The 23,028-nt window shown below is 47.3% G+C and overlaps 4 protein-coding genes across 10 annotated transcripts in view; all 4 read left to right on the top strand.

Moving 5' to 3' along the window:
- CLIP1 (CAP-Gly domain containing linker protein 1) overlaps positions 1–4,271 on the top strand; it is a 63,162-nt gene extending 58,891 nt beyond the window's left edge. For all 7 annotated transcript variants that reach the window (XM_082066193.1, XM_082066195.1, XM_082066190.1 and 4 more), the window contains 4 exons: positions 208–367; positions 1,112–1,161; positions 2,392–2,516; positions 3,321–4,271. In XM_082066193.1, coding sequence (XP_081922319.1) covers positions 208–367; positions 1,112–1,161; positions 2,392–2,516; positions 3,321–3,543 — 558 coding nt within the window. In that variant the 3' untranslated portion in view covers positions 3,544–4,271. The remainder of the gene's footprint in view (positions 1–207; positions 368–1,111; positions 1,162–2,391; positions 2,517–3,320) is intronic.
- Positions 4,272–4,582: 311 nt separating this feature from the next.
- On the top strand, positions 4,583–13,366 carry VPS33A (VPS33A core subunit of CORVET and HOPS complexes). The gene is made up of 13 exons (XM_082066255.1): positions 4,583–4,710; positions 4,775–4,840; positions 4,928–5,055; positions 5,956–6,145; positions 6,794–6,910; positions 7,562–7,736; positions 8,178–8,371; positions 9,665–9,791; positions 9,968–10,035; positions 10,563–10,700; positions 10,899–11,036; positions 11,210–11,378; positions 11,516–13,366. The coding sequence occupies exons 1-13, from the start codon at positions 4,609–4,611 to the stop codon at positions 11,707–11,709; spliced, it is 1,806 nt and encodes a 601-aa protein (XP_081922381.1). The 5' UTR covers positions 4,583–4,608; the 3' UTR covers positions 11,710–13,366.
- Positions 13,367–14,962: 1,596 nt separating this feature from the next.
- On the top strand, positions 14,963–16,794 carry LOC309446463 (uncharacterized protein). Its single transcript, XM_082066257.1, has 2 exons — positions 14,963–15,282; positions 16,454–16,794. Exon 2 carries the CDS (start codon positions 16,521–16,523, stop codon positions 16,653–16,655), a length of 135 nt encoding a protein of 44 aa, XP_081922383.1. The 5' UTR covers positions 14,963–15,282; positions 16,454–16,520; the 3' UTR covers positions 16,656–16,794.
- Positions 16,795–18,108: 1,314 nt separating this feature from the next.
- On the top strand, positions 18,109–21,632 carry DIABLO (diablo IAP-binding mitochondrial protein). Its single transcript, XM_082066256.1, has 6 exons — positions 18,109–18,204; positions 18,974–19,085; positions 19,429–19,560; positions 20,180–20,290; positions 20,444–20,540; positions 20,973–21,632. The coding sequence occupies exons 1-6, from the start codon at positions 18,158–18,160 to the stop codon at positions 21,185–21,187; spliced, it is 714 nt and encodes a 237-aa protein (XP_081922382.1). The 5' UTR covers positions 18,109–18,157; the 3' UTR covers positions 21,188–21,632.
- The last annotated feature ends 1,396 nt before the right edge of the window (positions 21,633–23,028 follow it).

Genomic DNA, 23,028 nt, shown 5'->3' with positions numbered 1-23,028 from the left:
GCTTGCTGCTGAAGAGCAGGCTAATCATTTTTCTTTATTAATTTAGCATAGTTGAACCTTAGAATTAAATCTTTAGGTATCTGTGCCAACTCTGGTGACCTCTGGCATGTGTTTTTGGTGGCTATTCAGCCCTTACTAGTAAGGATGTCGCCGTGGTGCTCTGACTTTGTTCTGGAAGATCTCAGGATTCTTAAATAATTCTTACAGATCACGGTGCTCCGCGGAGAAAACGCTTCTGCAAAAACCTTGCAGTCGGTGGTTAAGTCACTGGAGTCCGACAAACTGAAACTTGAGGAAAAGGTGAAGAACTTGGAGCAAAAACTCAAGGAAAACAACGAACAGCCTTTACCTGTAACCGGCTCCGCAGGTAACGGGACGAGCGCCCGCCCTGGCTCTGCGCCTCCGCTCGCAGCTCACACGTCTGCAGCTGTTAACCAGGCAGTGAAAGGGAGGTTCAGCTGGCTGACTGTCCCGAGCCGTGTGTCTGTCCCGCTGTAGGACACGTACGGGAAGCAGGGAAGGAGCTCTGAGTGGCTGTGGACCCTCCAAGCTCCCAGCACTGCTGGTCACACCAGGGCGCAGGGGAACTTGGCTCGAAACGTGGGCAAAAGCCACAACACCTGATCTGTTCATGGTGCGGCTTCTGTGCAAGAGCCTCTCTGACTGATTTTGGTTTTGTTTGTCGTAGCTGCAGAGTAACATGTAGGAATGGTAATAAAACCACCCCGGAGCACAGGAGTGGGAATCCCACGTTTTGGTACTCAGCCTTAACCTTAAGCTGAGCTGCTTACGCTTCGTACCACTCTAGGCTCATCACTGCAAGAGAGGAGCGTTCCCTTGCGGATTTATGAACTTCAGCTGTCACCTATATGTGCATTTCTTTGTATTTTGCTAAGTTATGTGCAGTATTGAATACGCTTCTGTAATGCACTGGTCAAAAATTCCCCCAAAAAAGTCACCCTTATTGAAGATTATATTGAGTTATTAGAAAGGAGTGAGAATAAGACATTTTGCAGACTAGAGACTGTTACATTATTTCAGTCTCTAAGCCATTGTATGTTTCATAATTTAGATTACTGGATACTTAGGTTTTTTTGTTTTTTCTTTAAAGGTGACTTTGCTGGTAACCAACTTCAAGATGAAATTGCAAAAGAGAAGCAGGTATTTGATCTGAAACATCAGCATGTTAAACCAGCTGTGTGTCTATAGGCAGAGGGAAATATTTTTCCAAAACTAGTTCCTATCAGATTTTGTAGCTCAGGATTATAATGGGCAGATTTATCTTCTAACCTTCTGCTTCTGAAGGGAAATATTAATGACGGGAAATATTAAGAATGAAGTGATAGTGGAGAGATAGTTGAGGTTATTGGAACGTGAAGAAGCAAAAGCAGGAAAGGTGGGTGACACGTTGTGGCTGCTGGGGAGGAACAGCCCGCGGAGTCACCTGCTCATCTGTCCAAAGGCTTCTTGGATGTGCCGGAGGAAGAAGGTGGGGTCACCTGGATCTCCCATCCTGCAGAAACGGGCTGATGAGCCCACAGGTCACTGCGGAGCTGCTGTGGTTGGAAATGTTGGTCTTTGCTTCTGAACTGCAGAACTCCACTCAGAATGGGGGTTGGCAGCTGTGGGGCGAGGAAGTTACTCAGCGTGTGCTTGGTAACGGATTTAGGAAAAAGGTGTGATTATCAAAGAATACAATGATGATAACAACGTGCAGCATGGCAGCCTGTGACAACAAATGCCTGGGAAACACGGTTAGAATAGAAGCGCTTTCTGCTTGTTGTAAAAGTCCTCATCAGATCACTGATGTCAGTCATGTTCATTAAAAAATGTCCTTCCCAGTCTGTACACAGATCAGAAACCGTGTAACTAACACACACAAACCACCAATCTTTTTCTGTTTTTCTGTCTCCTTGAACTCGCCTGCTGATGGCAACGCTTCCTTCCAATCAGCACGAGGTTTGTTCCACTTCTTGGCTTCCTTCATTTCATCCACGGGGTCAATCTGCTGAGCGTTACCCGAGAACACGGAGCAGCGCTGGCTGCTCTGCGCTCGGCCTGCGCTGGGGAGGTGCCGAGTGGGTGTCCGAGCGTCCCCAGAGCCGCGGGGCCAGAGCACACAGACGCTGCTCTGAGCAGAACTTCTCAACTACGTTTATGTTTAAAATGTAACATGAGGAAAATAATTTGATGGATCGGTGGTGGGTTGAAACACACCAGTGTCCGAGGGGCCTTTGGGACATCCCTGTCCCTTGTACTCTGTCACACAATGATCTGGTGGTGAGAATTAACGCAGATCTGCATGTGTCCTTTGGAGGGTTTTGCCTTTGCTGGCGTTCTCTGGGGCGCAGTCCCCAACCTGCTGACTGTCCTTGTCCTCGACCCTCACAGATCGACTTCCTGAACTCAGTGATTGTAGATCTGCAGAGGAGAAATGAGGAATTGAACTCGAAGATACAAAGAATGTGTGAAGCCGCGCTCAACGGCAACGAAGAGGAGATCAATAACTATGACAGGTACAAACCCCAGAGGAACCCTGTCGTGTGTTGTGGGAACGCGCGGGGTCTGTGGGCTGCGCGAGGCACCAGCCCGAGCTCGGCTGCTGGGAAGGAGAAATGGAGTCCTCTCTTGAATTTAGGGGGATTGAACCCAGCCTTCTTTGGAAGTCGGGTGTACCGGGGGGTGCAGAACGCTCCTCTGTAGTTATCGATGACAAACACTGACGTGGCTGAATATATTTATTGTCAGTCTTGGTTAATCTTGGCCCTTTCCAAAGTCAGTAGAGTCGTCTTTGCTCTCATGGGCCGGTACCTGCGTTGAGGAGACCCAGCCCGGAGAAATCCAACTAAAACCTATTTGATATATTGTGACTTTGGATCTCTTCTACCAGGAGAAAAGAGAAACTAGTTTACATGTTTCTTTTTTAAATAATATCTGTATTTGCACACATACTTACACAAACAGAGCAGTTTCTTTAGTAAATACAGCGTAAGGGTACTGCAAGGTGGTCGAGGTGTCAGAAGATGTTCAGAAGGGGTTTTTTTGGTGGTTTTGTTTTGTTTTTTTGGTTGGTTGTTTGATTTGGGTGTTTTGGGGTTTTTTTTGGTTGGTTGGTATTGGTTTGTTTTGTTTTTTTGGTTGATTTTTCTGTTTTTTTGTTTTGGAGGGTTTGGGTTTTTTTGTTTGCGGTGGGTTGGTTTTGTTTTTTTCTGTTGACCACCGTGGCGTTTCCATAGTCTCAATAATTGCGAGGCAGGTTACGATGCAGGGCGGGGGGTCTGGCCTTTCTCCTCTGACCCACCCTGGTGCTGCCGTTGCAGTGAGGAGGAAAGCCTGTCCAAGAAGAAACCTCGTCTGTTCTGCGACATCTGCGGCTGCTTCGACCTCCACGACACGGAGGACTGTCCCACGCAGGCGCAGATGCTGGAGGAGCCGCCGCACTCCGCTCACCACGGCAGCCGGCGCGAGGAGCGGCCCTACTGCGACACCTGCGAGATGTTCGGGCACTGGACGGCCGACTGCAACGACGACGAGACCTTCTGACGGCGCCGGCGGGAGGAGAGACCGTCTGCGCGCCCCAGCGGACCATTCGTGCCACCAGCATTCGTACGTGCTGAATGTCAGGAAAAGGGACAGCGTTTCTTGAGCCCCTCACTCCCCTTCCCCTGCCCATCCGCACCAGAATCAGTACATTGATAAATATTTTTCTCCTCCGCTAATAAATACCGGATCCCCCTTTATTAAACTTAAGTAAAATATTAATAAATGATTTAACAAATGACTTTATGCTATTTCTTCCCAGGTTCTGGGTTTGTCGCCACTCTTAACAAGAAATGCCCCCATGCTGTTGCATCCATTGATGGGAAAACATGTATAGGAACGAAGCACTATAGTTATATTAAAGCTTATTTAAATACCTTAAAATTATGCTGTTAATTTTCGTATTTGCACTAAACCATTTTAAGGCTGAATTTGTACATTTAGATTTTTAAGCTTTTTTTGACACTGGATTGGGTTGAGAAGCGTTTCATGTTTATTTCCGTTGCTCCCGCGAGCAGTGCCGTCGCCGGGCGGCCGAGCGCCGCGTCCCCGGTGACCCGACCCCCGCGTGGGGGCAGGAGGAGCCGCGGGCTCAGAGCCGCGCGCCGCACCTGCCGCAATTGTGGGACATCCTTTCTTTTCCGCATTCTTTCAGCTTCTATATAGCGTGTGTGTGGTGTGTGTGTGTATATATATGCATATATATATTAAAGTTATATTTTGGGAAAAAACACTGTGTTTGCCTTGGTGTTTTTCTGTTCTGTTAGGAAGGTAACGGGCTCTGCGCGGGGGCAAGCACTGTCAGTAAATGCAGTGGGGTGTTTTTACTGGCGCTTCACGGGAGCGGGAGGCTTTCGGTGGCGGCCGCGGACGTTGCCAACAAACCGGTACCACCCCGGGAATTCGGTGCAGAATTGAAGGGGTTTGGTGCGAAAGGGAAGGGGCTTAGTGCCGGTGTGGCGCCGCCAGGGGGCGCTGTGCCGCCGAGCTGCCGCGGTGGCCCCGCCCCGCGCGTCACGCGGCGGCGGTCAGGTGACCCGGCGCTGTCACGTGAGCGGGCGCCCCGCCATGGCCGCGCACCTGAGCTCGGGGCGGGTGAACCTGACGCTGCTGCGGGAGGCCGGGCGGCGCGAGCTGCGCGAGTTCCTGGACAAGTGCGCGGGCTCCAAGGTGAGCGGGCGGGGGGGCGCGGGGCCCGGCGGGGCGCGCCTGACGCCCCTGTCCCTTCCCGCAGGCCATCGTGTGGGACGAGTACCTGACCGGGCCCTTCGGGCTGATCGCGCAGTATTCGCTCCTGAAGGTAACGGCGGGGCCGGGGGCGGCGGTCGCTGGCTGCCGGGGCTGTCACCGCCGCTCCCCGCGCTGAGCAGCCTCTGCCCCCGCGCAGGAGCATGAGGTGGAGAAGATGTTCACGCTCAAGCCGGGGCGCCTGCCCCAGGCGGACGTCAAGAACGTCATCTTCTTCGTGAGGCCCAAGCTGGAGCTGATGGACATCATCACCGACAACGTGCTCAGGTGCGGCGGGTCGAGCTGTGGCTCAGATCACAGGGGAACAAAGAGCTTGAGGTGCTGGAGCGAGTTCAGAGAAGGGAACGGAGCTGGTGAGGGGCTGGAGCGCAAGTGTGATGGGAGCGGCTGAGGGACCTGGGGGTTCAGCTGGAGAACAGGAGCTGAGGGGAGACCTTCTGATCTCTGAACTGCCTGAAAGGAGCTTGGAGCCAGGGGGGTCGGGCTCTGCTCCCCAGGAACAAGCGCCAGGAGCAGAGGAAACGGCCTCAAGTTGCGCCAGGGGAGGTTGAGGTTGGATCTGGGAACAATTTCTTCCCCAAAGGGCTGTGGGGCATTGGAACAGGCTGCCCAGGGCAGTGCTGGAGTCACCATCCCTGGAGGGTTGGACAGACTGACATGAGGTTCTCAGGGACATGGGGCAGTGCCAGGGCTGGGTTAACGGTTGGACTCTGTGATCTTGAGGGTCTTTTCCAACCAAAATGATTTTATGATTCTATGAACTATGTGCAGACACCAACACTGCAGCACAGCTCCTTTTGGGGCTCGAGTTGGCGTATGAGACACCCTGGGAAAGGAGGGAGGGCTTTGCTTTGGCTAGCAATGCAGAGGGGTGCATTCCTCATTAAGAAGATGTGCATTGCTTCTAATTAGCTGGAAAAAGTCACACTTTGAGTGACCCTTTTGAGAACTGCAAGGAAACCAAGTCAGTTTGTTTCAGACCTGTGTCTGTGAATGCGTGTGGCTGGGCAAAAAATATTCTGAAATACAAAGCCAGGAACGGAAGCTGGTAACAACCGCGTGCAGCGTTCCTATTTCCTCTGAATGCTGCGCCCCAGCCCGCGGTCTGTGCTGGTGACCTGTGCAGCCCAGTGACCGTTTGCTGTGCTCCTCCTGTGACTCTTGTAGGGAAGACAGAGGCCGCTCTCCCCAGCGGGATTTCCACATCCTGTTTGTGCCGCGCCGCAGCCTGCTGTGCGAGCAGTGGCTCAAGGAGCAGGGCGTGCTGGGCTCCTTCATCCACCGGGAGCAGTACAGCCTGGACCTGATACCCTTCGATGGAGACCTGCTCTCCATGGAGTCTGAGAGCGCGTTCAAGGTAAGTTGAGCCTGAAATTCTCTGTTTTATGACTAAACACTACACCAAGATGCCCTCCAGTTCCTCCAGCTTGAACTGCTGGTGTTATCACACATTGAGCATTTATGAGGCCTAAAACTCTTAGTTGTTGCAAAGAGCCAGCACAGTTTGTGTGAATACGCAGCCGAAGAGCCACATATGATGGTTAAAACTGCGCAGTAAGCTGCACTGAGAATTAGCTGCCCCATACCAGCCGTGTATCCTGTTTTCTCAGAACGATGCATCTGGGGACAGAAAGGTTTAAGAGTTCCTTTGGCCATCTCTGCCTTATTAAGCGTATCCCAGAGGATGCATCAGGGCTTGCAGCTTGTTAGCAGCTGTGACGAGGTGTTGTGCTCTCAGAGTGGCCTAATTAGAGGGAGAGGCTCTTTGCACTCATTTTTTGTCTGTCTTACTACTCTCCATCAAACTGGGAGTGTGAGATTCAGAAATATTAGTGTCTGGTTTGATCAAACAATTTGATGTTGTGACAGCACAGAAAAGGTGCATATGTGCCAACGGCCATAGTATTTGCGCAGCCTGCATCTCCTCTGAACTGTTCACATGGACCACATTCTGCTGTGGAAGCAGCTCTGACACCTTCCATGGGGAATCCTTCTTGTTGTTTAGGAATGTTACCTGGAGAGCGACCAGACAAGTCTGTACCACGCGGCAAAGGGGCTGATGACGCTGCAAGCTCTCTACGGAACCATCCCACAGATTTTTGGGAAGGGCGAGTGTGCCCGGGTAAGGCAAATGCTGCTGCTTAAAAACTGCACCTTGTTCTTTCGAACTGCGTTAAAGTGTGTTTGGTTAAATGCCTCTGTGGGATTTTGAATCCAGCCACAGACCTATCTTGTCATATTGGCATTTTGGGATCACAGCCATCAGGTCTTTGTCATGTCTGGCCAAAAGAACAGTATTTGCTGTTCTGTAAGTCTTCCTGTCAGGAGGATTTATCTGATTTCGTATGTTTTGCTCACATGTACGCTGCCTTCATGTTTTCAGCAGTTCTTTCTGTGAAATTTTAGGACTTGCTCTGTTGGTATCAGAATGTCTGCATAAAGTGGGAAATGTGTAATCTACTACTCATGCCTTTGCTTTTTCATCTCTCCCTATAACTCACCTTTTTTTCCTCTCTCTGATCAATACTGTATAATCGGTAACTTTTGTAATGAATGAGTGGCTTGAGATGAGCCCAGATCTTCAGCCACAGTTGCTGTCTTGCTAAGTGCAGAGACAGGCAAGGACTGTCAGCGGGTTTGTACCTCCTGCCATTCTCTTCCTTTACACAGGGCTGTGCCCCACACTTGCACAAGCGTGTGCTTGTGTGGCCTACAAATTGGATCCCTCTATTATGACCTGCACCATAACCAGCCCAACACAATTTATTTTCAGCACGTGGCTAATATGATGATCAGGATGAAGCGTGAGTTCCCTGGAAGCCAGAACTCGATATTTCCCGTCTTTGATACCCTGTTGTTGCTGGACCGCAACGTCGATCTGCTGACACCGTTAGCTACGCAGCTGACGTACGAAGGGCTGATAGACGAAATCTACGGAATTCAGAACAGTGAGTACGGCCGGAGAACGGGGAGGTCTCTGGTGTGCTTGAGCAGGTCATGCTGGGTCAGGTGGGTTTATGTTTCACTAAGTGACAGTGACATGGGAGCAGCTCACCTGAACTTGGTGCAGGGATGGTTCTGTCCCAAGCTAGGGCCCGTCAAGATCAGTTCTGCCTCTTTTTTCCTAGGAAGGGGAGCTGAGGACAGGGTAGCAGGATAGCTAGCACTTGGGTTCTGACAATGTATATATGTATAGGTATTAAGGTCCCTGGGTGAGTACAGGGAGACTCTCCTTAATTAACACATGCGCTGAGTCATCTGGGCATTTAATTAGCTTTGCTGCTCAAAACTGTTTCCAGCTTGGGACATATTTCCACAGCCTGCTTATCTTTTAACTTCTGGTGCTGAACATTCAGTCTCTGTAAGGGTTATTTCTCTGCTTTTGGTAGCTTATGTGAAACTCCCTCCTGAGAAGTTTGCCCCAAAGAAGCAGGGTGAGGGTGGGAAAGATCTCCCCACGGAACCCAAGAAGCTCCAGCTGAACTCTGCTGAAGAACTGTACGCGGAAATCCGAGACAAGAACTTCAATGCTGTGGGGTCTGTGCTGAGCAAGAAAGCCAAGATCATCTCAGCAGCCTTTGAGGTGAGGCCTGTACCCAGCTGTGCATCCCCAGGGCATTCCTGTCCTCAGATAAGTCTGCAGAACAGTCAGGTGCTGCTTCCCTCTGCAAGAGGCCAAAGGTGAATTTGAGCGAACTGATCAATTCCACTTTGTTGCTATTGTTATCTGTTAACAGAAAGGTCTTTTTCCCTTTGCATTTACTGAAGATGCAGAAAAAATGCTTTAAGAAGTAAAACTCCAGAATGCACCCATAGAGTTTATGGCTGGCATAAAAACAGATAAGAATAGGAAGAAGACAGTTGTCTTACAGGAGGTTTGACCTGTAAATTCATGCTCATGTGTCACCTTAGACAAAGCTGGAGAGTGCTGTGAGGTGTGTTTGCAGTTTTGTTTGAAAACATCCTGTTGATGATTCATAAAGAACCTGAGATCCCACATCTCTGCTTTCAGACTTGATGGTGATTCTCAAGAGAACTTGTTACACTGTTTGATGGTATTTCCTTATTTTTGTCTTTGCCTCTTCACTTCTGCCACATTTAAGGTGAGGTAGCAATACCTTAACTGAAATACTGTGTGCTCAGCCTCAGGTCTCAGTAAATGTCTGTTACTGTAATATTAGTGCTGACGGTGCTAAAGATGGATTATTCATACTAGTTGTTAATTTAAAAAAAAAATTAAGAAATTGTCTGGGGTAATAGGTGATAATGAAACAGCAGCAGAGGACTTCTTAAGTTGCAGGCTTCATCATTATCGCTCTCCTGCCTGCACTTGCCCATTTAAGTCTTTCACATATGAGTCAAATTATTATTATTTTTATCCCAAGTAGCCCAAAGGAAATACAGACCTCTGGACTGCTCTGAGAGCTGAAGTCTGCATTGTGCTTTATCACATCCTTGCCCCAAACCTGGGGCGCTGTTACCACCAGGTACAGTGACTGGCAGGCTTCTGTTTGCGAGGGACGCAGACACTGCCAGCCGAGTTCCTCAGCAGCTTTCACTACTGCTTTGAGCAGACCGTGATGGCTGAAGTCAGACAAAGGTGGAGAAAAGTGATTTGCAATACTGGTTTAATGGGAAAAAAGCAGTCTAATGATTGTGTTCTATTATGTCCTGCCTCTTTTAATGGTCAAAGTGCTGTTACAGATAATGCTGTGACTTTAGGCTAAGCATGTAATGTATTTTCTCTAAAGGCTGCATTTCTGTAACAGTATCTGCTGTTGCAGTGAGTAAAGTTTTTTTTCATGATAAAATGATCGAGTTGATGTGTGGCCAATTAATGTGAACAAGCCCTAACCTGAGCAATGGATTTATTTAGGAAAGACATCACGCAAAAACCGTCGGAGAGATTAAGCAGTTTGTGTCACAGTTGCCACACATGCAGGCGGCAAGAAGTTCTCTAGCAAACCACACTTCCATTGCAGAACTCATCAAAGACATCACCAGTGAGTATATGTTGACCAGTCTATCAGAGTAATTTAAATATAGCAAGATGACTTGATGGACGTCATTCAGCTTGGCAAAAATTTGCTTTGCTCCATCCAGTGCATCTGCTGAAATGGTAAATGTAGAAAATAAGCTATTGGTTGCTACTCTATTGATTTTCATTCTTCTCTCACAGCATCTGAAGATTTCTTTGATAATTTAACAGTGGAACAAGAGTTCATGTCTGGAATAGACACAGACAAGGTAATGACAACTAGTGACTCTTGTGTCCTCAAAAATAGCCAACAATGTATTTCTCTGTTTGTTTGGTTTTTTTTTTTTCCATTTGGGGTTTTTGAAAGAGGAAACCTGATCTAGATGATGTCTGTCTCCATCCATTGTCGACGTTGTGAGTTCTTACATGTCTTCATGCACATTTGCAGGTTTTTTCCTATTGTTGCCTGTAACACAGGTGTACATAGCTGGGGCACTTCATGCCCTGAGGGATCAGTGAAAGATTTGGGACCATTCATCAGAGCTTTTTCAATGCATCAGACACAGTCTAGCTAATTGAGAGTGGAATCAACATGCTTCAGAAAAGATGCCGGGGGAACCAGTGCTGGATCGCTATTTTACAGACAGGCTTGAGCTGCCTGGAGAGCAGCTGCACCCTCTTTCTTGCTGTTTTGGACACATTAGGCAAAACTAGATCTTTCTTTTGAGGTCTTCTGAGTACTTTAACAGATCTTTAAATAACAGCTTATGTTGCTTGTTGTTGTTTTTTTAAATAGGTTAATAATTATATTGAAGACTGCATAGCTCAAAAACATCCATTAATCAAGATCTTACGCCTTGTTTGCTTGCAATCTGTATGCAATAGTGGACTGAAACAGAAGGTTCTGGACCATTACAAAAGAGAGATTCTCCAGGTTGGGCTCTGACTTTTGAATTAATAAGATTTCTGAAAAAATTCAAACACTGTAAATGGGATACACTCTACAGAGATCTTAACCAAAAAATCCCCCCTTTTTAAAATTAATATCTTTGTTGTTTTGGGTTGTTTTTTTTAACACGCTGGTCACAGATTATTGACATGGTATATTAAAGGTGAATTCTTCATATTTCAGACTTACGGCTATGAGCATATATTGACCTTAAACAACTTAGAAAAGGCTGGACTCCTGAAGCCTCAGACAAGTGGTAGGAATAACTACCCAACGATCAGGAAAACCCTGCGCTTGTGGATGGATGATGTTAATGAACAGGTAAACAGCCACCTCAGCAGTGAATGTTGCATCTAACAATACAGAATTATGTGCAGCAGGAAAACCTTAATCTTTTTTTTTTATTTATTTATTTCATTATTTAATTTTATTTCATTTCACTTCATTTCCATGATAGCGCTCGCCTCCTGCTCACACTTCTCTCTCTCTTGCAGAACCCCAATGACATCTCCTACGTGTACAGTGGCTACGCTCCACTGAGCGTACGCCTGGCACAGCTGCTGGCTCGGCCAGGCTGGCGGAGCATAGAAGAGGTGTTAAAGATGCTGCCGGGTCCCCACTTCGAGGAGAGGCAGCAGTTACCTACTGGCCTTCAGAAAAAACGTAAGTTTTGCTTTGTTTTCCCCTTCTTAAAGGGAGATGCATCTCTGTTAGGCTCATTTTTAGTTTAACTAATAGTTGATGGATAGGAGACATAAAAATAAAACTAAGACAACCTGTTAATTTCTTTGAATATGCAGGTCAACATGGTGAGAACAGAGTCACTCTGGTGTTCTTCCTGGGAGGGGTGACTTATGCAGAAATAGCTGCACTGAGGTTTCTGTCCCAAATGGAAGATGGAGGCACAGAGTACGTCATTGCCACGACAAAACTGATCAATGGAACAAGCTGGATCAAATCCTTGATGGAAAAACTGGAGCCCGCCCCTTTCTAGGATCTGTGGCAAGAGACAGTGAAAGTGCGAGGCCGCGTGTGACACAGACACGTCGGCTTCTGGTCTTCTGGCACAGCTGCTTGAACGTCGGAGAAACATGACAGGGCTAGAAGCTGTCCTGAGACCCTCATCCCTCTGTGCACTTGTATTCTTTGTGCTCTGTGTGTGGAACTGCCTCATAGACGAGCAGTGCAGAAAGGCACTAACAATAAAATTAAAAATGGGAGAAAGAGAGATCCCTGCTCCTGGTCTGAACTGGCAAATAAGCACTGGGGGAGTGGGGATTTGTGCTGGTCCTTCTATTTGGCAAATTGTGGGGTTTTTTAATTTCAGTTTAGTTTTAGTGAGGGATGGGATTACTTCTTTATACTTCTAGCCCCAGGATGCTGAGGAGGCAGGATGTTTTCTGTTCCTGGTTTCATACTGATATTCCCACTCTGTGTTTCTCTGGTGCCTGATACTCAGCTGTGTCTCTGCTGTACACAGGGTTCAGTTTTCTCTTATTTTTCTGATGGAAGCCAAAGAACTTGTGTTTCCTGCAGCTTCAGCACCTTAATGTCAACAGGCAGCAGCAAGGGCCAGGCCACAAGAGCTGAATTTTCTCACATCCTTGGAAGCTGTTTGTATGACAGAAAGGCAACCGCTGTAAACAGTGCTGTCCTGCCGGATTTAGCCAAGGCATTCTATCGGGTTTCCTGCAGCAACAGCTAAACCATGACCTGTCCGCATGCACATCAACAGCACTGGCTGAATACAACCAACTGCACCCAAGTTACGAGGGAGATTATTAAGCCCTTTATTTCACTTGCTCTCTCCAGGGCTCAGTGGGAGGTCAGTTGTTTGTGCTGGGTGCACCCACCTGGCTCTGAAAGCTACTGCAGAGTATGAAGCCCATCAGTGTGCCAAGAGTTTATGTTTGGAGACACAGACACTCCCCGCATGGGACTCGGGCCAGAAATAGCTATGTCAGTGACCCAGTAAACAGCAGGTTTGAAACAGACACCTTTTGTCACACACACAACCCCCCCGCCCCGTTCAGTTTATAAATTGTGGTACTTGCTGCTACAAGCTGTTGTAGAGCTCAAAATTATAAAACGGAATTTTCCATGGGGTTGGTGGTTGGGCCCTCGGTGCAGACTCAGCCTTGCGAATTGCCGAGGCTGGGAAGAAGGCAGCGGGGCAGCTGCCAGAGCCGCTGTGCTGTGCTCAGCCATCTCCTCGCTGACACTGTACTCACTTCAACAGCTACCACCATGACTCCATTTCACTCCTGAATATTTAAAAACAACAACAAAAATAATACTACCCCCGCCCCCTCAAAAAACCCAAACATACATTAAAAAAACCACACAACCCCCCCCACACCCCACACCATAAATCACTACCTTAGCAAACATTTTTGCTCTTGGTTAGTTATCCTGAGTAATGCATAATATGTCCCCCCAAAAAAAACACTTAATCTTTCCAAGTTGTTACAGTTATGACCATAAGATTGAGTTCTGCCAAACCAGTTCCTTCACAGAGCCCCTCCATCTAACTCCAGTTGGCTTATTAGAATAAAATACAATAAAAATGTATTCTATCCTCTTTTTTTTGAAAGTGCCCACTTTCTCTCTCTCTGGAACTAACACATAAATAAATTAAACTATGCACTGTGGTAGCTGTGTTCTTCTCTCTCTGCCCCAGGATAACTGAATTACTTAAGTCAAAACATTTTTCTAACACCCAGACTTTTTTCTTTAAGCTTATATACTAATTACATTCTGCTCTGCCATTTAATATACTACATCAGAAATATTTATAGATTTTTTTGAGTTTTAAATTAACAACAACAAAAAAAAAATTAAATCATTTGAGACTCTAGTTCAGGTGGGTAGGCAACTTGCAGAATTGTCTTACAAAACAAAACATGCTGCCACTTTGACAAAGATGCAAGGAGCAAATGTGGATTGCCTTGCTCTGCATTATTTCCACAGTTCCATTGTAAATTAGGTAATTTCACAGTATTTAAAAAGAAAACTGAAGCAGCTTTGGGACAGAAATGTTACTGTGCAGAGAAAAACAAGAAACAATGTGATTCAGTGCGATCGTTACAGAATGTCCTTAGCTTGGCCTTAAGAGTCTTCATACTGTCAACATTTCCAGATTATTTTTTTTCCCAAAACTTTAAAAACTGAACTAGTTGCAAGGAAATTAATAGCACTGATCAGACTAGTTTGTGAGCTATGCTCATGACATGTAAAAGCAACACAAGTGAATAAAGGAAACTACACAAAGCACGAATTCAACAGCTTGCTTACCTTTTCACTTGGACCAGCAAATGTGTTTGTTAGTAACACTAGAGCCCAAACTTATTTCAAAAATAGCTTATGTCAGACACTGGGTAAACTCTGATTTATCAACAACACTGCTGCGTATTTTTTTGCAGCCTGAACCACCACCACCACCAAGCAAGAGCCATGTGGACCCTCAAAACAGACAAAGTCTCTTCCTGGAACTATTCAACAACAACAACATAAAATAAAATAAAACCCACCCTGACGTTGATCGATTCTCTAGAGGTGCAATTACTACTTAACAGGCTTCCTGAGCAGCTTGATTATGTTCTGCTTCTGTCTCAGGCCTTGCTGACCATGCGGGTAATAATTTGATAACAAGAGAGCCTAATTAAATTAAGGGGCCATTTTCTACATCATAATATCTTTGTAGGTAAGAGATTTGATTTGCAGTACACATGCTTCTTTTTCTCTGCTCTCTGCATTTGTCTGGTTTACAAGCAAAAAAAGAAAACATTACCCAACCTCCAGCCCAAAAGACTTCCACTTTTTATATACAGATATCAGAAAGCGGTTTTGCTAAAAATAAACATATAGCTTGCCCTCCTCCTTCCCCCTTGCTGCAAAGGAGTTGTAGCCCTGGGTCTCTAAAAGGCAGGGTGACTTTTTGGGTGTGCAAGGGTGAAGCCAGAGCAGTGACCCAGTGACAGGGCAGCTGAGGCTGTTTTCAGTGCTCACTCGCTTCTGATAAAAGACCCTGACTCAGCCCGCACTTTCATCCTGTGCCGTGCTGATGTGGGGTGATCCCCAGCTGTGTGGGAGCATCCTCCTCCTCAAGCGACCTGCAGCAGTGCAGGGCTCTCAGAGAATGGAGCAAGAGGCACAACAGCCTTCCATAGAACAGCAGAATGAACAGCATAATATGATACAATGTTTTGTTAGAGGAAAACCCCATACACATTTAAACAAATGCAGGTTTTTTGACCTGGTAACACTAAGCCATGGCACTTAAATTCACCAGATACTGTTGACAGAAGCACCGTGGGGAAGGGGAGCTGTTTGGCGTGCTCTGCTGTGCTGCACAAAGGCGCTATGTCATATCAGAACTGTCCTGACCACACCTAGTGCATTAGCCCTCCCGTGGACTGCAAACACAACCTCATCACTCCCCGCTCCCGGCCGAGCGGAGCAGAAGGGGATTGATCTACAGCACAAACCGACCAGAAGCCAGAAATTCACGGGAACAAAACTAGAGAGAAATAGGAACTTCACAAAGTAGAGCCCATCATCTGCCTGGGTAAGTTTATTTCTTTATCAACATCTTTTTAAATAATCAGAAATCACATAAAGCCTATAAATAGAAAACTTCAATGCTTTGAGTAACCGGGAAACCATGGCTGCTTTTAGAATGCAACAGCTCCTACAATGTATACATGTGCCTGAGCTTAGAATGAAATTACTGAACTCTTTAACAACACCAAAAAGCGAACTCTTTATCACAACAGCTCTTTAAAAAAATATTCTAAGTGGCAGGATGGGAATTCAGTTTACTGCGGCTGACTTCAGATTGCTTAGAAAATAAATAATCCTTTTAGACTAGCTTTATGTTAAGTCTAGTTTCATGTGCTTGACCAAGAGTGTGTATATTTTTGACCAGGGAGAGTTATAATCCAAATTAAAAGAACATGTAAATTGGAGAGACAGTAGATTTTTTTAGATACGCCGTCACAGCTTTTAAGTCTCAGGAGCCAACAACTTTTGTGAGAGTTCAGATTTTGTATTAAACTAACAAACGAGCAGCCACTTCTAAAGCGATGTGTGTGACTTTAAAATACAGCTAGAAGATGAATTCTAAAGCATCTTATCCTGTGGCTCCCATTTAAAGGTTATTTTTAATGCGAGATATAAATATTTGCCTGTGCAAACTTGTACTTGAGCCTCAGTTATCGTCATTCTTAAACAAAACGCACAGTTTGTGCCAGTATCTCCATTAGATGCAATTATATCATTAAATATTAATGGTGGCTTCCTTGGAGGAATTGACCACTTTGATCAGAACACAGCTGGTAATGCACCATCAGCCACAGCTCCGACCAGGAAGCTCTGGATGTGCAGTCGCTAACACGGGGGGGTAGATAGCCAGCCAGACTCTGGAAGGGTCTCTGGTCCCCACCGACATGGCAGCGTCCACTGCCTGGGTGTCTATATTTTACTTTGCCTAGTAACCAGCCCTGATTTGGAGACTTTGATCAGATCCCAAACTCTCTTTCAACACTGCGCAACTCAGCAACCCTGTACAGGACTCTGAGCAAGCACATGCAAGTCCAAGCTGACACTAACAACTTTCTCAGAGGGACAGGAGGACATTAACGCTCCTGAACACAACCATTTCTCCCCAGAGCGGAGCCATTCCCTCAGCTCTGCAGTCTCCTTGCTCAGAAAGACTCATCCTGTCCCTTTGCTTGCAGACCGGGCAGGAACACAGCAGCAGCCAGCCCCACAGACCCCCTACCTGCCGCAGAGCCGGACAGAGCCATGCCGGATTCCTTCACCATCCACTTCCTCAAGGTGCTCAAGGAGCTCCTGGCCTTCGTGCTGTTCAGTTACACTGTGCTGGTCGGGGCGCTGCTTCTCGCCGGCTGGACAACGTACTTCTTGGTGCTTAAATGACGACTCCTATCCTGCTCCCGCAGCCATGGGCTGGCCAGAGCCACAGGCTCCTCCGTGCAGCTCATCCTGCACATCCGCTCAGCACACAGGACCGCAGTCCCTTCCTCCTGTGCCAGCTCTGCAAGCATTTTGTTCTGTTACTGCCTAATCACAATCTTATTTTCTTATGTAAAAAGAATAAAGATTAAAAAAAAGTGCCTACATGCATGTACTTTACTGATCTTTGTGGCTCTTGCAGATTCTTTGTGTCTTATAGACATTTGCCCATGTTCCCCAAAATATTTAAAACCCTCCCAGTATTTTTCTCCTGAGATTCCCACCGGAATTTCCCTTCCGAAAGCGCAGGGATGGGATGCAACACAGCTCAAGCACGACCAGCATCTCAAGTAAACAAGTCCTGCCTTGTCTGACTTTGGCTCATTAAGGGTGTGAAGGCAGAAATGCAGAAATTACTTGTAATTTTTTTAAAATAAGTCCTGGAAAAAAGACATTTCAAATTAGCACAAGGTTTCCTTCTCCCTACAGTTTTATGAAGCACTCTCCACAGGGTGGGGGCACCAACACCACTTTATCTACAGGCCTATTATTTAACGCTCTCCAGTGCGCAACACTTTATGACAAACACTAAAAACACGGAGTTAGCTGCAAGCTGTGCCTGCAATCCAGCCCTGCCTCGCTGCAACTGTGCTGAGTAATCTGAGTCTCACAGAGGACAGATGGGAATTTCTGGTGTAGGCAGAACCAACAGATTTAACCGATCAAGGCCTTTAATGTAGAACTACAGAGGAAACCTTTGCTGGATAAGCTGTGGCACGAGCCAAAAGCTAAACAGCACCATATACTCTTGAAAAACACCACTGAAGTAAAGGGAGGAGGTGGGGAGCAGGAGCTGTGGCGGTCAGCGCAATCGCAGCCCACACTGGTGAGCTGACACGCAGCTGAGGGCTGTTCCCTGCCGAGCCGCCACGGCCCCTCAGCCGCCTCTGGGCACAGAGCAACTGGCCGAGCGTGGCCTGAAGCTCAGAGCTCCCAACGCCATTTCTGCTCGAAGGCCCGTGACAGCGTGTCCCGAGACGGGAGCCATTACCTGCGGGGCAGAGCAGCCCGGAGGAGCGCGGAGGAGCGCGGAGGAGCCCGGAGGAGCGCGGAGGAGCCCGGAGGAGCCCGGAGGAGCCCGGAGGAGCGCGGAGGAGCCCGGAGGAGCGCGGAGGAGCCCGGAGGAGCCCGGAGGAGCGCGGAGGAGCCCGGAGGAGCGCGGAGCCCCGTGCGGCAGCAGCCGGTCCCCGCGGGGCCGGAGGAGCCGCCTCACGCACGAGCCGCCCTCACAGCGCCGCGCGCGCCGCTCCCGCCTTCGACCAACGGCCGCCCGCGCGACCCGCCGCGCGGCCCCACGTGCCCGCCCCTCTGCGCACGCGCCACGCCGGGAAACCCGGCCCCGCCCAATCCGCCCCCTCCCGCCGCGACGCGCTGACGTAACTTCCCGCGCGCCAGCCGGTCCGAAGATGGCGGCGGGCAGCCGGTGGCTCCGGAGCTGCTGCTCCCTGCTCAGGTACCGCGGGCGCGTTCCGGCGGGGCCGCGCTGGCAGCGGCGGTTTGCGGGGCTGCACGCAGCCTCCCGCTCGGCTCCCTGCCGCTCAGCGCCGGACACACCTGCTTTGCCCGGTGCGGTCACGCCGGTGCGGCCCGTGCCGCAGCAATGGCCGTAACGCAGCTCAGCCGCCGCGGCTCGGCTGGAGCGGCACGGGACGAGCCGGGTGCCCGTACAGCGCTGGCTGCTGGCATCGTGTAGCTTAAGAGCATAAAAGAAGGAAAACTGACCAGCTATTTTCAGAATATTACTGTACAACAACAAAATTCTCATGACCGAGTGCTGTTTTTCGGCAGGAGTGTTTCAGGGACAGGCCCTGAGCCCACGGACACTCCACAACACTGGGTGTGAATAAACCTGACAACGGGAGACCCAAAGTGTCCAAATATAACCACTCATATTGCTCACCTGCATGTACCACACAGCACTTTTAAGCACGCTTTTTAATCTGGTTTTTGCCTCTATTGAATATTAGCAGTGTGTTGGTACCAGATAAGATACATTTCCTCTCTTAAAATATTCGTAGTGCACTAGTTCCTGTGCTTGTCTTCTTTTCTTGCCCCTATAAAAATATAACTGAATTTAAGGCAAATACGCAGCTGCATTAGGGAAGCTTGGTAGAGACCAGGTCACGTAGAACGCCTTCTGGGTGCGCTTTTCCTTGTTGGTACCTATTTCCCACCACAGGCGGGTTATTTCTTGCACTTAAGTTTGTTTCTTGTGTTTCCAGACAAAGCTTCCCCGCTCTGGCGGGCGTGAGGAGCCGCTGCCTGGGTGGGCGGTGGCAGCGGATGGCGGGCGTGGGGTTTGGAGTCGCCTTGTGCGCAGTCCCGGTGGCCGAGGTAACGTAGGGGGGTGGGAGACAAACAGCACCCGCTCGTTAGACACAGTTTAACATTCAAACCCGCTTGCTGAGCATTTCACAGGGCGGTGCTTCCCTTCAGGAATTGCTTTCCTTCTGGGGATCTCGGGTGTTTCAGCCGTGTGGTTGTTAAGGAAATGACAAGGACAATGTCTGCCTTCAGCAACACCTCGCTAAAACAGTTGCCATGTTTTGCAGTGGCAAATAGCCGCAAGCACTGGGCTGTCCAGCCTCCTAGCGGTGCTTTTCCTGCCGTTATTGGTTACTAATAACATCCATATGAATCAGTGTAAAGGTGATGCAAATAATGTCTTGTCTTTCAGAAGAAGAACCCGATTTCTCTCAGTAACGATGCCTTGATTAAAAGAGCCGTTTCCTTGGTAACGGACAGCACTTCTACGCTCCTCTCTCAAACCACGTACGCATTGATTGAAGCATTGACCGAGTACACAAAGGTGAGCTGAGAGATTACACACTTTACTAGCAAGTCAGTACTAAATTATTTGGCACTAACTGCACATGTTAAATCATACTTAAAATTGACTTCGTTTGGGGTTTTCTTTTAATTTTAATAAAAGAAGCGTAGGGATTTGAAGGTGATGTAGGGCTCACTGTTCTAATACACCAAACACAGAAGTTATTTTTAGCTTTGTTAGACTGTTGCTTTGAGCTTGAACTTAAGCTGAAATGACCCACATCTCAGAACTGGAGCTAAAGAAACTCAGAGCATTTACTGGATACCTGTGTCCTGAATAAGCAGGATGCACCACCCTGTATTCTTGGTATTTCATTCATTTCTGTGCCAATTCCTAAAGCCATGAACTTGAGTGAACCATATTTAAGACTGAAATGAGAAGGTACAGTTTTGATTTTATAAATAAGTGCCAATTTGAGTTGAGTATTTGCATTCCAATTTACTTATTAGTAGGGCAAGTATATGAAGAGATGCTGTGAACTGGAGAACAAAGCACCTTTGGAATCATTCAGCAATTTTGCTAATTAACACCAGTTAACGGAAGCAACATCAGAGCTGTACCGATCATCACGTAACTGTGTGAAATGATTCCTTTGCAGGCAGTTTATACGCTGGTGTCTCTCTACAAGCAATACGCAAATCTCCTCGGGAAGATGAACTCGGAAGAGGTGGATGCCATCTGGCAGGTGGTCATAGGAGCCAGAGTGGATGTAAGCACTCGCCTCCCTGCAGTCAGCGATCTGCCTCTTCCAACTCTGCTGGAAAGTTCCCCTTTGGCTTGCTCACCTTTTCACAGAGGCTCTGTTTGAAAGGCGTTCAGATACTGTGACCTCTCGTTAATTAATACTTTGTTTTGCTCCTAGGTGACAACAAAGCAGCAGGAATACCTCAGGCTGGAGTCCAGCTGGATGACAGCGTTACGTCTGTCAGAGATGGCAGCAGAAGCCGCGTATCAATCAGGTAAGCACATGCAGAATACTGAGAATTTCTTTCTCCCAGCATTTAGGCAGTATTTATTGAATGAGAATGGAATTGGGAGCGACACGGAATATACATTCAGTTAACAAACCAATTTACAACTAGTGCCTGGGTTTTAGAAATGCTGAGAACTTTGACTGGCTGCTAGTCTAGGAGAAGCATTCTGAGAACTAGGCCTGGAAACTTCACATGGGGTTCAGCTCAAGACCAACCATGCCAAAAAATGTTTGAGAGAAGCTTTTAATCGTTTTTAAATGCAGTGTTGAAACATGGTTCAGGGAGCCACAGAAATTGGCATTAATATAGCCCAAGAGCCATTAGCAAAGCAGATGATAATTATAGACAATGTTTTCCTTAATTGAAGGTTTGCCAAGTGTTTGTCTAACCCAATATATTTAAATTATTGCTTTTCAGGTGCAGACCAAGCCTCAGTCACAGCCCGCAGCCACATTCAGCTGGTGAAATCGCAGGTGCAAGAGGTGCGACAGCTGTCCCAGAAAGCAGAGACCAAGTTAGCTGAAGCACAAACAGAAGAGCTCATAAAAGCTCAAGGGGACGATTCGTCGTTGCCACAGGGTATTCTAGGAAACACAGAGACAGCTGAGGACCCTTATCTTCGAGAGGACTGAAAAGAGCTTAAATGTCACTGAACAATATGTGAGAGTCAGTAGCAAATTGAAGGGTCCCAAACTTTTAACTGTGTGATGGTGGGAAACTGCTGCAATAAGCCTATGATTCCATTTTTTTTCCCCAAATGGGATTGCTTTACAAGTCACTTCCAAGTTTCTGAAAGGCCTCGATCTTGTTTGTAACTTATCAAGTTTGTAATACCTATGGATTCAATTATTTAAATGTTTAACTATGCAAATGTGAAAAGTGCTATTGAGGATAGCTTGTTGTTAATTGTCTCTCTGCTGGGAGGGTCCTACTGCTCGTCTGATGTGGTTGTGAGAGTTCTCTAACTTAGAGGGTAACTTTGATCAGCCAAAGAATTGTGGTTCAAAAGTCATTATTTTTAACGTGTGCAGTAAATTATGTCTTTAGGAGATACCTTCATTAAACTGTGCAAAAACATCTCATTGTGAGTGTGCCCATTTGGACAAGAGATTTAAGTTCAAATAGAAACAGCACTTAAAGTTTATAACAGAGCTGAGTCTGACAGCTACATCAAATTACACGGAACTGCAATGAGGGGAAACATTTGCTGTAGAGCTGTAGAGTTCCCCGGGCTGCTCTTAGTGAAGTTCTGCAGTTCAGTGCAGCAGCCCCTTTCACCCAAGAGCCTTGAACACACCTGCCTTCCCCAGGAAGCAGAGGGAGATTTGATTTTCAAGATACTGTGGTTATAAACAAAGTTGTTGTGTCAACTGCTGTGTACTTCTTTAAAGAGCAGTGAGCAAAAGCAAGTGTTATACATTTGAATGCTTTCCAGCACAAGTTTCAGGAAAATAATTCTCTCTTTTCGCAATTGTAATGTTTTACTGCAGGCTTCAAAACCACAGGTGTCTTTCACTCTTTCTTTTCTAACTTGACAGCTTAATGTGAAATTTGCAATAGTAACTGTACAGACAATGTAAACTTGAGATTGTTTTGTAGAATGGCATCCACTAGAACTTCATCACTGCTGATTTGAGCCAGTTATTCTGCATTCATCGGGTTTTGTAAGAAAACACACATAATTCCCAGGTTTTTCACCACAAATTAGCATCTGATGCACTGGTTGCTGTTACTACATTGAGTTGTGCTTGACTAGGAATTTTTTAGCACAAGCCTTCCTGTCTGTGTCTCATTTTGTCTGCCTTTTGAACAAATGCAATCTCAGCTGGACAGCACTGTACTTTTATAGATGAAATAGAAAAGGGACTAACAAACAACCTTTCCTTGCTCCTGCTCCTCTCTGGGTGCTGCTGTACCTGAGGAGGGCAGCACAGTCTGGAATACGAGTTCACAGGAAGATGCCGGTGTCAGGGGGTCCCAGATACAGCTTTGGGCTGGAGCGTTAGGAAAAAACCATCACTCTCAGGAGAGGATTCTGTGCAACAGTGGCACAACCACACCCTCAAGAGCCAAAAATGCAGCTTCAGCTCACCCTCTAACCACAACGGCTCTGATTTGTTACCTGCTGCAGTTGAAGAACCTCTGCCAAGCCGCTGACCCAAATGCACATACCGTGTGTTCCTTTCAGGATACCACAACGCTTGGATGTCTGCGCGGCAGAGATAAGGCTTCAGATAGATGAGCACCAATATGGGAGTCTGCAAAGTGACGTACTCTTCCCCTTTCTGAGCCTGCTCCCAGCCCCCTTGCTGCCCACTTCTTGTTTCACTGCGCGTTCCGCTCTTACTTCCCAAGACACAGGTTGTCCCCACACGCATCTGACCATCAGACGTGACATGAACCGACCAGCCAGTTTGAACAAGTCAAAATGGGAGTGAGGAGCACATCTGGCTCTGTATCACCTCCAAAAGAA

The sequence above is a fragment of the Streptopelia decaocto genome, assembly GCF_964273445.1.
Source record: "Streptopelia decaocto genome assembly, chromosome: 15".
NCBI lineage: Eukaryota > Metazoa > Chordata > Aves > Columbiformes > Columbidae > Streptopelia > Streptopelia decaocto.
Note: the sequence above shows the minus strand (reverse complement) of the source record. Positions and strands in the feature narration are given on the sequence as shown.